Source organism: Ahaetulla prasina, chromosome 7, assembly GCF_028640845.1.
Source record: "Ahaetulla prasina isolate Xishuangbanna chromosome 7, ASM2864084v1, whole genome shotgun sequence".
NCBI classification, from domain to species: domain Eukaryota; kingdom Metazoa; phylum Chordata; class Lepidosauria; order Squamata; family Colubridae; genus Ahaetulla; species Ahaetulla prasina.
This window is the reverse complement of record NC_080545.1, coordinates 82,258,010-82,271,340: the sequence shown is the minus strand read 5'-3', so window position 1 is coordinate 82,271,340 and position 13,331 is coordinate 82,258,010. Positions and strand designations below refer to the sequence as shown.

General features: G+C 46.1%; 1 protein-coding gene across 1 annotated transcript in view; it reads right to left on the bottom strand.

Annotated features, from left to right (window-relative positions):
• Positions 1 to 13,331, bottom strand: part of DDX11 (DEAD/H-box helicase 11) — a 57,774-nt gene that overhangs the window by 6,621 nt on the left and 37,822 nt on the right. Inside the window, exons 20-24 of the mRNA XM_058190192.1 lie at positions 12,186 to 12,289; positions 9,534 to 9,683; positions 6,487 to 6,555; positions 6,276 to 6,376; positions 2,279 to 2,363 (exon numbers count right to left, since the gene is read on the bottom strand). Of these exons, the coding sequence (XP_058046175.1) occupies positions 2,279 to 2,363; positions 6,276 to 6,376; positions 6,487 to 6,555; positions 9,534 to 9,683; positions 12,186 to 12,289 (509 nt within the window). The remainder of the gene's footprint in view (positions 1 to 2,278; positions 2,364 to 6,275; positions 6,377 to 6,486; positions 6,556 to 9,533; positions 9,684 to 12,185; positions 12,290 to 13,331) is intronic.

Here is a 13,331-nt window from a genome sequence, read left to right as displayed (position 1 = left end):
AACAGGAAGTCCAGCTGCCTCTTGAAAAAGTACCTTTGGGACAAGTCTACCTTTGCTGGTTTGCAAGCCGTGCATAATTTTTTTAAAAATAATTTTTATTAAGCTTTTCACCCTTAAAAACAAAATGAAAAACACACACACAAAAAACAACAACATTAAAAACACATAACAAACATTGTGTTACATATTTTACAACTTGTTCTATCGGCAATGGTATCTATTCTCTGTTCTTTTTCACTCAATCCTATACATACTTATATTTACATTAGTTTCTATTTGCCAAGCCAATAATTTACATTTCCTAATTTTAACTTAGTTAGATTAACAATCCAATTTATAATTTTGATTTCTTTTTTACAACCAATCATAAAATTTATGCCACACTTCGTAATATTCTGACTCTTCCCTTTCCTTAATTTCTAACGTCATCCTGTCTATTTCTGCACACTGTAAAATTTTTCGGATTATTATTTCCTCTCCTGGAACATTATTTTGTTTCCATACATATGCTACAGCAATCCTTGCTGCTGTTAATAAATGAAGTATTAGGTATTGCAAAGATTTATCCATTTTTGAACTAATTATTCCCAATAGATAAAATTCCGGTTTGAAGCAAGCCATGCATAATTTATGGCAATGGGAAATACCAAGGAAAGTAAATGAAGACTCTGACGCATGTTTATAGTCTCCCATCCCAAAACAGAAATGCCTTGGAGGACAGGGAAGCAGCGCCAGTCTTTTTCCAAAGAAATGAACAGTCAGCCTTCCCATTAAGGACAAGTTCATCCGTCTATAACAGTGGTGAAATGTAAAATTTGTTACTACCGGTTCTGTGGGCGTGGCTTGTGGGCGTGGCTAATGTGACTGGGTAGGCATGGCCAACTTTTTTTTTTTTACTTTTAAAAGCATTTTTTTTACAACTTCTTTGGCCAAAGAGGTTGGAAAAAAATGCTTTTAAAGGGCTCTGGCAATCAGGCTACTCAGCTGGACTTTCTGGTTTTTCTTTGAAGATGTTTTTTGAGCGATCCGGTCCGAACCGGGAGCATTTCACCCCTGATCTATAACGAAGGATGTCTCTTAACCTCATTCAGTGACAAATTAGCCACCTCTAATTTATCATTAAGGTGAGAGGCATTAAGGTGAGAGGAGGGCTGTGCACAGCTGTCCCCACTCCAGCAGTTTCAGCCAAGGTAAGCAACAAGAGTTGCACGCAAAGCCCGATACTGAGCCTCTCTTACGACTCACTTTCCTGGCAGTTGCAATACAACTAGTCCTCGACTTAATGACCACAATGAGTCCAAGATTTCCACTGCTAAGCAAGACTGTTGTTAAATGAGTTGTGCCCCATCTTAATGATTGTTAAGCAAATCTTTACACTTAAGTGAATTATATGGTTGCTAAGCAAATCTGGCTCTCCTCCCCCCCCCCCCCCGGTTGACTTTTTGTTTATCGGAAGCCACCTGGGAAGGTTACAAATGGTGATCACACAACCCCAGGACAGGGAAACCATCATAACTACATGCCAGCCGCCAAGACAAATTTTGGTCGTTAAATGTGAAAACCAGTCAACTTTTTCAGTGCCGTTTTAACTTCAGTCACTAAATGAATGGTTGTAAGTCAAGGATTCCCTGTGGTTAAATGTCACCTCAGTTAACCTAAGAATGAGACCTAATCGCGGCTTCTCTCACTGATGAAAATGAAGTATTTGTAAACAGAACAATGCAGACGTTCTAAGTTGCATGATGACTGAGAGAGAGAAAAAAGCTGAGAGAACCACTAGGTAGAAATTGTGTACTTTGGCCAAAAAAAAAATAAGAATACTGAAAGATCAGTGTTTCTCAACCTTGATGTTTTTAAGATGAGTGGACTTCCAACTCCCAGAATTCCCCAGCCAGCTATGAGCTGGGGAATTCTGGGAGTTGAAGTCTACATATCTTAAAAGTTGCCAAGGTTGACAAACATTGCTTGGGGCACTTCAGAAACTCCAGTGATCAGAGAATGTAAAGTTACACTCCCTCACCAGGGCAGGTTGGACTGGGGAATGCTGGCAGTTGAAGTCCACTCATCTTAAAGTGGTCAAGATTTGGAAGCATTGTCATAGGTCAGGGCTGTCAAACTCCCGGCCCATGGGCTGGATGCGTCACACGCTGGCCACGCCCACACCCGGTTTAGCGAAGGGGGAAAAAACTCCCAATACGTCATGTGACGCTGCCATGACAACATGACTTTGACACCCCTGCCGTAGATCAAGCTAAGTGGAAAACAGAGGGCCTTTTACCATTGTTTTATCCAGGTAAGCCATTTTCTCCTGAAGTTCTGGAGATTTTATGTTGGGGTAGGGCATGCCCACCATAATTACACACCTGGGAAAAGAGAAAAAGAAAGAAACACATAAATCACCCAGCATCATCTCTTCAACTTGCATAATAATCCTGCAATTGCCAAATAGACCCTTTCAATCTAAAGAGTTCTTTTTTCTCTCCCATGTTATTTTATTTTATTATACGTTTTACAAAAAGATACACCAAAATAGGAAGAAAAGAAACTCAAAAACACAATCAGAGTAATTTACAATCCAAGCATGTAACATACAAAGCAATGTCCAGTGTATATAAAGCTTTCTTTAAGCTCAAGAAAAGAAACAACAATAAATAAATAAATACACACACTACTTTGGCCAAGTAAGGTGAAACACGCTGCACCATTTTTGATTAGTGGGTAAAATTGTCTTTTTCAAAAACAGATTACAATTTCAATCGAAGGCGCCTGCAGTGGATGGGCCGGTATATCAAGTGCATTCCAGATAGCCTCCTACTTTTACCCTTGGAATCTTAAACAGCAATTTGAGGGAGCTTTAAGTAAAAATGTGGGAAAAGAAGCAATTTGGGAATAATATTCTGCATACAAATTGGCCTCTGACAGGTAGGGTTTCTGCTACAAAGCCCATACCTCTTTCTGGATAACTATTGGTTTACTCGACCGAGAAGAGGCTTGCTTCATTTCGGATTCATTTGTAAGGAGAAATGGCTTTGTCTCTGAAAGCGGGGTTAGGCATTGCAATTTACCAAACCCTCCCACCTAATTGCCTTTGCAACTTGCTTGTGACAACAGGGGGCAGTTAATATGCAGCAACAGCTTTCTGTCATCCTGCATGTCAAGCTTAGCTGTCCCACTAAGGCAGGTGCAGAGAGCAGGGTGGGAGGAATAACACTGGAATTAAAAATGGAAAGTGGAACAACAGCTTTGCCCACTTGCCATACAATTTTTTTCCTCTCTCTTTCTCTCTCTGTCTTTCACTCTCTCTCTTCTTCCGTCTCTCTCATCCTAATACCTTCTATGTTTATTTATTTATTTATTTGTTTGTTTATATTTCTATACCGCCTTTCTCCCGAAGGACTCAGGGCGGTTTACAGCCATATTAAAACAATTTTTACAAACACTAAAATGATTTAAAATGAAATATTTAAATTTAGGCTGATTCCTTAAAACCCATTTAAAATTCCCAATTAAAACTATCAGGCCAGTCCTGCACGATGAAACAGCCATGTTTTCAGCTCGCGTTGGAAAGTCCGGAGATCAGGGAGTTGGCGAATACCAGGTGGTAATTCGTTCCAGAGGGTTGGGGCCCCCACAGAGAAGGCCCTCCCCCTGGGGGTCGGCAGCCGACATTGTCTAGCCGACGGCACCCCGAGGAGGCCCACTCTGTGGGAGCGCACTGGTCGCTGGGAGGCCGTCGGTCGCAGTAGGCGGTCCCGTAAATAGCCAGGTCCCATGCCATGAAGCGCTTTAAAGGTGGTAACCAGTACCTTGAATTGCACCCGGAAGATCACCGGAAGCCAGTGCAGCCTACGCAGGAGTGGTGTTATATGGGAGCCTCAATTTGCTCCCTCTATCACCCGCACGGCTGCATTCTGGACCAGCTGAAGCCTCCGGGTGCTCTTCAAGGGGAGCCCCATGTAGAGAGCGTTACCGTAGTCCAGACGGGAAGTAACAAGGGCATGGGTGACCGTGCATAGGGCATCCTGGTCTAAGAAGGGACACAACTGGCGAATCAGGCGGACCTGATAGAAAGCTCCTCTGGCGACGGCCGTCGTTTGATCTTCCAATGACAGCCGAGCATCCAGAAGAATGCCCAGATTGCGGACCTTTGCCGTGGGGGCCAATGACTCGCCTCCCACAGTCAGCGATGGAGTCAGCTAATTATACCGGGATGCCGGCATCCACAGCCACTCGGTCTTGGAAGGGTTGAGCCGGAGCCTGTTTCTCCCCATCCAGACCCGCACGGCCTCCAGACTCCAGGACATCACTTTGACGGCTTTGTTGGGGTGGTTTGGGGTGAAAATGTACAGCTGCGTATCATCAGCGTACAGATGACACTGCACCCGAAAACCACAGATGATCTCGCCCAGCGACATCATATAAATGTTGAACAAGAGGGGTGAGAGGACCGACCCCTGTGGCACCTCACATAGGAGATGCCTCGCGGTCGACCTCTGCCCCCCCGCCAACACCGTCTGCGACCGGCCCGAGAGGAAGGAGGAGAACCACCGAAAAACGGTGCCTCCGACCCCTAACCCCTCAAGCTGCTGTAGCAGGATACCATGGTCAATGGTATCGAAAGCCGCCGAGAGAGCTAATAGGACCAGGGCAGAGGAACAACCCCTGTCCCGGGCCCTCCAGAGATCATCCACCAACGCGACCAAAGCTGTCTCTGTGCTATACCCAGGTCGGAAACCGGACTGGAACGGGTCCAGATAGACAGTTTCATCCAGTACAGAGGGAGCTGGTATGCAACCACACTCTCAACAACCTTCGCCACAAAACAAAGGTTGGAGACCGGACGGTAGTTCACTAAAACAGCCAGGTCCAGGGAAGGCTTCTTGAGGAGGGGTCTCACCACTGCCTCTTTCAAGGCAGCCAGAAAGACACCCTCTCTCAGAGAAGCGTTAATAATTCCCTGGAGCCAGCCTCGTGTAACCTCCTGTGTGGCCAGTACCAGCCAGGAGGGACACGGTCCAGTAAACATGTGGTCGCTCTCAACCTCCTCAGTATCCTGTCCATGTCCGCGGGAGCCACAGGATCAAACTCCTCCCAGCTGACAACCTCAAGACCTCCCCCCGTCTGAATCTACCCAGTCTGTGTCCAGCCCCTCCCGAATCTGAGCGATTTTATCGTGCAGATACTGTCCAAAATCCTCAGCACGACCTTGCAAGGGGTCCTCCCTAGCCCCCTGAGAGAGAAGGGAGCGGGTCACCCTAAACAAGGCGGCTGGGCGATTATCTGCCGATGCAATGAGAGCGGCAAAATATTCCCGTTTCGCCGCCCTTATCGCCACTAGATAGGTCTGAATATGAGACCTTACTAGTGTTCGATCAGAGTCGGAACGTCTGGCTCTCCAGTCACTCTCCAGACGTCTTCAGTCTGTTGCACAATGGGGAATATGCAGGGGTGAAATGCTCCAGGTTTGGACTGGATCACTTGATCCGGTAGGGATAGCAGCGGATGGTTCGGAGAACCGGTAACAAAAATCCCTACCCACCCCCCACCATGCCCAGCTGAGCCGCGCAATCATCAGAGGTTTATTTTACTTTTTTTACTTTTACTTTAGCCAAAAAAATGCTTTTAAAAGTAAAAAAAAAAGCCTCTGACGATCGGGCGGCTCAGCTGGGATCGTCAGAGGCTTTTATAAGCATTTTTTGTATAACCTCTTCTGTCAAAGAGGTTGTAAAAAAATGCTTTTAAAAGGCTCCTCTGACGATCCCAGCTGAGTTGCCTGATCGTCAGAGGCGTTTTTTCTTTTAAAGGCAAAAAAATATATGCTTTTTTAAAAAAAGAAAAGCCTCTGACGATCAGGCAACTCAGCTGAGATCATCAGAGGAGCCTTTTAAAAGCATTTTTTACAACTTCTTTGGCCAAAGACATTGTAGAAAAAATGCTTTTAAAAGTAAAAAAAAAAAAAAGTTGGCCACACCCACCCAGTCACATTACCACCACCACCACCAAGCCACGCCCATAGAACCGGTAGTAACAAATTTTACATTTCACCCCTGGGAATATGTCTAATTAAAGTCAATCGCCCTGTGCTAAAAGCTAAACCCCGAAATTAGCATTTGAATGGCCCTTCCCAAAATTAAAGACTTCAGTTTGTATTAGCTGAAACCTAAGTGTGATGCCCTTGCCCCATCGATATTTCATAACTCTCTAAATTCTAAATGGAAAATATTCCAGTGAACAATTCCACCACCACTACCCTGAGCACAAGCCATCGTTTTTACCTTCCCAGGTCATCCGAAAAATTGATTCCTTCGCTCATTTTCCCACCGACTACAGAAAACAACAGTGCTCCTGTCATGGGGCCATCTGTTAGGTTGCAGCGCTGTGTCAAAGGAAGTCCACAAAGCAATGGTTAAAAGCTGGAGAACCTCTACAGTCAACTTACTACCTCTTCCCAACTGCTCAACAATCTTCCAATCTTCTATTTCGTACCTTGATACACTTGGCATATTCTGACAAGACCTGCTCCACTTGGTTAGCCTTCTTGGGTTCCTGAAATATCTGTAAATGGCATCGTGCATTAATTATAGGAGAACATCACTCATGCCATATGAATAGTAAGTTATCAGGAGTTAAAAGTATGTAGAGCTTCTCAGTCATCCAGGTCATGGTTGTCCCAAAGGTGCTTTTTCAGGAGGCAACTGGACTTTCTGGTTTTGGGGGTTTTTTTTAAGATGTTTTGCTTCTCATCCAAGAAGCTTCTTCAGCTCTGTCCCCACTATCCTGTCAGAGTTGAAGAAGCTTCTTGGATGAGAAGCGAAATGTCTTCAAAGAAAAAACAAGAAAGTCCAGTTGCCTCCTGAAAAAGCACCTTTGGGACATCTACAGGAGTTGTAAAATTTTGTGGCTTTTGTACAGTGACCGAACTGAAAAACAATGATGTTGGCTTCAACCTCCAGTAAAACGTTGATTTAAGTTAGTTTCTCAAATCTGACAACTTTAAGGTATGTGGACTTGGACTGCCTCAGAATTCCTCAACATGCTAGTTGGAGAATTCGGGGATGTGTCGACTCATCTTAAAAGCTGTCAAATCTGCAGCCGCGGCTGACTGTTGGGGGCGAGTCATTGGTCCCGATGGAAAGGGTGCGCAACTTGGGCGTTCTCCTGGATGGGCGATTGTCGTTTGAAGATCACCTGACGACCGTCTCCAGGAGAGCTTTTTATCAGGTTCGCCTGATTCGCCAGTTGCGCCCCTTCCTGGACTGGGATGCCCTATGCACAGTCACTCATGCTCTTGTTACTTCTCACTTGGATTACTGCAATGCTCTCTACGTGGGGCTCCCCTTGAAGAGCACTCGGAGGCTCCAGTTAGTCCAGAATGCAGCTGCGCGGGTGATAGAGGGAGCGGTTCGGAGCTCCCATGTAACACCCATCCTGCGCAGACTGCATTGGCTGCCTGTTGTCTTCCGGGTGCGCTTCAAGGTATTGGTTACCACCTTTAAAGCGCTCCATGGCTTAGGACCGGGATATTTACGGGACCGCCTACTGCCATCTTGTATCTCCCAGCGACCTGTGCGTTCTCACAGAGAGGGGCTCCTTAGGGTGCCGTCAGCCAAGCAATGTTGACTGGCGGCCCCCAGGGGAAGAGCCTTCTCTGTGGGGGCTCCCACCCTGTGGAACGAGCTTCCCCCTGGACTTTGACAAATACCTGACCTTCGGACCTTTCGCCGTGAACTTAAGACTTATTTGTTTCGTCTTGCTGGACTGGCTTGAATTTTAATTTCAATTTTTAGCTGATTTTAAGGGGTTTTTTAATTTTATATTAACTTTTAGTGTTACTTGTATTTTAATATTAGGCCAAATTTAATAAGTTTTTTCATGTTTGTTTTTAATATTGTATGTACTGCTGTATTTTTATTCTGGCTGTAAACCGCCCTGAGTCCTTCGGGAGAAGGGTGGTATACAAATTAAAATATTATTATTATTATTATTATTATTATTATTATTATTATTATTATTATTATTATTATTATTATTGTTGTTGTTGTTGTTGTTGTTGTTGTTATTATTATTATTATTATTATTATTAAATCTAAAGAACACCGACTGAAAGGATCCCCATTTAGCAAACTTTGGATACAACGGACAGAATTTCCATCCAAACATCCTTCTGAAATAACAGAACTGTCTCCTGCATCTGAAGTAATCTAGTCTTAAAGTTAAATATACAGATGTTATTATAACAAATGAACTTACTTGATATAAATGACAAGATGCAGGTTATGTGTGTCATGGGAATGTCATACTTTGGGTCTTAATGGACACTGAGGGGTAATGGCTGATGTATTCTCCTCCACCTCTCTATATTTACTATGGCTAAGTAATGGGCAGCGTGCCTTCAACACAGGTGGCTGGGAAACCACATTGGAAAAGGATGATTGCCCTGCTGTGCGTGCTTGTGAGCTTCCTAAATCTAACAGGCCACAAGAGGACATAAGATGCTCCTTGAGGAACCATTGGCCAGATGTAACTAGGTTCATATTACTACTTTAACTCTATTCTCACAGATGAGCCAATGTTGCAAGATCATTAAGGGCCTAAAAAGATACTCGGGCTCCTGGTTGTTATAGTATTTGCCACAACCGGTGTGCCTACAAAGAGAAATGGACATGCTGGATTTAATTTTCCAATTTACAGCATGCTATTTTTCAATTTGTAAAGAATAACCGTGATGACCAAAGATAAAGATTCTCTTAAGTCAACCTTGCTTGCTGATGGTGCTGAAGTTCATTAGAATTTCTTAGAAATCTGTAAAAGTAGTAACCTCCTTGAATATTTTTCAACCTCCCAATCTAGCCTACAGCTAATTATATCTGACCCTTCTTTCCTTTTTCTGAACAATCCAAGGCTGGCTTGGTGATGCCCGCAGCCAAATTTCAGGTTGGCTTGTACAGCTTTTCCTGTCGCCTACACAAATACGCCATAGTCTCTTGGCTTTGGGAAATGAGGAAGCGATATATCAAGTATAACGATCAGCTACCCAGCAAGTATCGTGGCTAGGTCAACAGGTAAGAATTGGGCCTCTCCACTTCACTGTGCAGGCAGCAGAACCAGTAGGAGGCATTACTGCCTCGGTGGTGCAGTGGTTAGAGTGCAGCATTGCAGGCTGCTTCTGTTGACTGCTGGCTGCCTGCAATTTGGCAATTCAAATCTCACCAGGCTCAGGGTTGACTCAGCCTTCCATCTTTCCGAGGTGGGTAAAATGAGGACCGAGATTATTGGGGGCAATATGCTGACTCTGTAAACTGATTAGAGGGCTGTAAAGCACTGTAAAGCAGTATATAAGTCTAAGTACTATTGCTATTGCTACAACAAAAGTAGAGGAAAGGAATCAACCAATAATTGCCATATGTTTGATATAGAACAGACTAGACTAGACTAGACTAGACTAGACTAGAATTTTTCATTGGCCAAGTGTGATTCGACACACGAGGAATTTGTCTTGGAATTTCACCAGCAGCATTGGGCTACCCAATTACCTTTTTCTTAGTAGCCAGCCGGGCAAGCAATCCAGTCTTTTCCCAGTGTGTGTATACCTGTTTTTCATAGTCATAGGAAGGGAAGAAACACACCACACCTCCTGGGACAACGTTGCACAAGTTAGAAAGAATCCGCCCCGTCTCCTCCATCTGAAAAATGGAGAAAAACCATTGAAGAAATGAAGAAAATCTTTCTTCTATCAAAGGCTGTGCGTTCTCTTTGAGAACAAAATTTCCTTCCCGGGGTGGAATGGGCTGGGCTGGAAGAGAGTTCATGAACCCAAACGCTGTACATTTATGCTTAGAGAGAATCAGTTGGGGAATGCAGGTGTTGTGTCTCGTCCGATCTCACCACCACAGCCAGGGTCTGCTTATCTGCTTCCGAACGCTGAAGAATGTCCTAGCAGGCCTCCCGGCCCCAGCCCTGGCTCCATGCCCAGACAGGCTGAGGAGGGGGCATCTCCCGGCCCCAGCCCTGGCTCCATGCCCAGACAGGCTGAAGAAGAGCAAGTATCTCCAGCCCCCAGCTCTGGCTCCATGCCCAGGCAAACGGAGCAACTAGACCCCTCCCCCTCCTCCACAGCATGTGAGCCTGAGGAGGGTCTATTACCAACAGCTGCCGGTTGGAGTGACCCTCGCTTCAGAAGGATTGATAGGCGGCGGCGTCAGAAGGAAGGGAGGGGCAGGCCTGGATAAGTGCTGAGTCATGGAGCCACACCCCATGGCCTATATAAAGGATCTGCTTTCTGGCAGTCTCTGAATCAGGCAAAGTCGAACATATCTTGCTGAAGTCACTTTCTGGTCTCCTGCCTGCCTTGAGGACTTTGCTAGGACTTTGGCAGAGCTGCAGAGGCACACCTGATTCGGATTTCCCTGACCCGGCCGTCGGCGGAGGAGTGGGACACGACAGCAGGATAGATAAATTTGAAGCAAGCAGGCAGGTCCAGAATCTAGTGTCAAAGGATAGCCCAGGGGTCTGCAAACTTGGCTCTTTTAAGACTTGTGGACTTCAGCTCCCAGAGTTCCTCAGCCAGCTTTGCTGGGAGTTGAAGTTCACAAGTCTTAAAAGAGCCAAGTTTGCAGACCCCTGGGATAGCCGATTCTTTCTGACACCGTCTTTCCTCTCTTTTTCTCCTTGATTCCTTCTTTCCCACAATTACAGGCTGCTAGGAAGGAGCAGACATCTCTGCTCAGAGGTCTGCGCTGATCTCTTTCAGAAAAGGCTTTTGAAATTAATCCTAAGAAAAGGTGGCCTGCCTTGTTTTGAAGCTTCAGGTCCCACTGTCAAAACAAAGATGAACCATCCTACATAGTAGCCCCTTGATGTGTGACTGAAGTTGGGATTGGAATTTCAGTCGCTAAGTGATGCAGTCATAAAGCGAGTCATCACGTGACCATGCTTGCGTTTACAGCCATTTTTACCAGAGTCGTTAAGTGAATCCAACTTTTCCAAATGACTTGGCTTGTGGCAAATAACTGGAAAATACTGCAAAAATGTGAGCCGATTGCCAAACATCTGAATTGCGATCATCTATCCCTCCCTCCCTCCCTCTCTCTCTCTGTCTCTCTTTCTTTTGCTGAGGACATAATTTCTGTCATTAAACAGTTGACCATAAATCAAGGACACCTTGGTATTATCGCTGGCTTCCCAATCCACTCTATACAACACCAGGCTCCCTCTTTTCCCATTTGTGAGTATCTATGCTTCTAGGGATGGTTTCTCCCTTGATATGGAAATACAGTCAATCAGACTGCCACAAGGAGAGCTACTTGTGGGGAGTCCAGCAACGGGTTAACGGCGAGGGAAATCACAAAAAGGATCCGTTTCCTTTGCAACTGTCTAACACAGGTGACAGAAACCAAGCAGGAAGGGCCTAAGCCAGTGATGGCTAACCTTTTTGCCACTGTGTGCCAGGAGCAGGGGGAGTGCAGGGGAAGGGTGTCATGCATGAACTTGCCCACACCCATAACTCTATGCACCCCACCCCCATGCATGCACATGTGACACCTCCCACTCCCCCCGCTCCTGGCACACGATGGCCCAGTAGGCCTGTTTTTCTCTCTCCCCAGGCTCCAGAGCCTTTCTAGGTGGGATCGGAAGTTAGCAAATGGGCTGTTTTCAGCCTGTGGAGGGCCTCCGGGGGGGAGAGGCTGTTTTCAGCCTGTGGAGGGCCTCCGGGGGGGAGAGGCTGTTTTCACCCTCCCCAGACCCCTAGAAAGGCTCTGGAGCCTGGGGAGAAAAAAAAAACGGGCCTTCTGGTCCCACTGGAAGTTGGCAAACAGGCCATTTCTGGCCTCCAGGGGGGTGAGGAAAGCTGTTTCACTCTCCCCAGACTCCTAGAAAGGCTCTGGAGCCTGGGGAGAGAAAAACAGGCCTTCCCCACCCCACCCCACCCCTGAGGCCCTCTGGAGGCAGGAAACAGCCTGTTTCCCTACTTCTGGTGGGCCTAGGCCTGAAAATCAGCTGCCTGGTGCGCATATGCGCGCTGGAGCTGAGCTCGCGTGCTCACCGATATGGCAACGTGTGCCACAGGTGCCATAGGTTCGCCATCGTGGGCCTAAGCAATATGAAAGGGACAATATGGTCACCCAGTGAACTCAAACTATGAAACTCCAATGCCAGAAGAGGAAATGGAAAAAAAAAATACTGACCAACTGAGGCAAGCCTCTTTTCTCATAAGTGAATTCCAGCAGTTGATTGGACGGACCACAGCAGAGGATGACGGGTAAAATGTTGTCAGGGGGAATCACATGACCTAATAATACAAGAATCCAAGGAAGAAATGAACCAGCTGCTGTTCCTGTTAAGATCCTGTTAAGATGCTGAGCTATGTTTTGCCTCCTGCTTATCAAAATCTCTGTTATGTTGCTGTCACTTCCTGGCTCTTGTACAATTAACCAGATACTCAAGTACAGGGCTGTGAAACTCACGGCCTGCGGGCAGGATGCGTCACGTGCTGGCCACACCCACGCCTGGTTTAGCGAAGGGGAAAACAGTCGTGATACATCCCGTGACAACGCCTTGGACGATGCGAGTTTGACACCCCTGCTCAAGTACAATGACTGAACAAATATAGTCCCCTGAGATCCGCTTTTTTCTTCTTCCAAACAACACTCGGTGCAAACTGAAACTGTAGAAGGAAGAGGGGACGACCTTAAATGACAGGAGGAAGACTCAAGACAATGAGTTGAGACTATCAAGACAAGGGTGAAATAGGAAGGACTTGAGCCCAAGCCAAGAATATAACTTGAGAAAACATCTCAGATAAGTCCCTCCCTGGTTCACAATGCCACATCACTCCTTTCGCCACTTGGCTTATATGGCCCGGCTTCCGCGAGCCGGCCTTTTTCCTACCAGGCCATTCCCCAGCACGCCCCCGCAGGCCACGCCCACATGCCTGCCCTTCCCACCTGTAAGGACGCCCTTTTCGGAGCGGGCCATGCCCTCCGCTGGCTCCACCCCTCTCTTTCTCCCCCTCCCCTCCCCGCCTCTGCCATCTGCTTTGTGCATGGCTCCTCCCACTTGGCCGCACGTGCCAACCTTTTAGCCCGCCCTCTCGAGGGCGTGGTTTGGTGCCCCAGCTTGGCTTACAAACTCAGATTTACCATTGAGTCCGAGCTATGTTCTGCCTCCTGCTTATCAAAATCTCTGTTATGTTGCTGTCATTGGTTTTATAGGCCTTGACTTTGATTGCAAATAACAATGGTTAAATTAATACCAGAGCAAATAACTTTTGGTAGACCAATTCAAAGGTCCCCTAAAACATGCACTGTACTTTATTATAAAAGAAAAGCTCA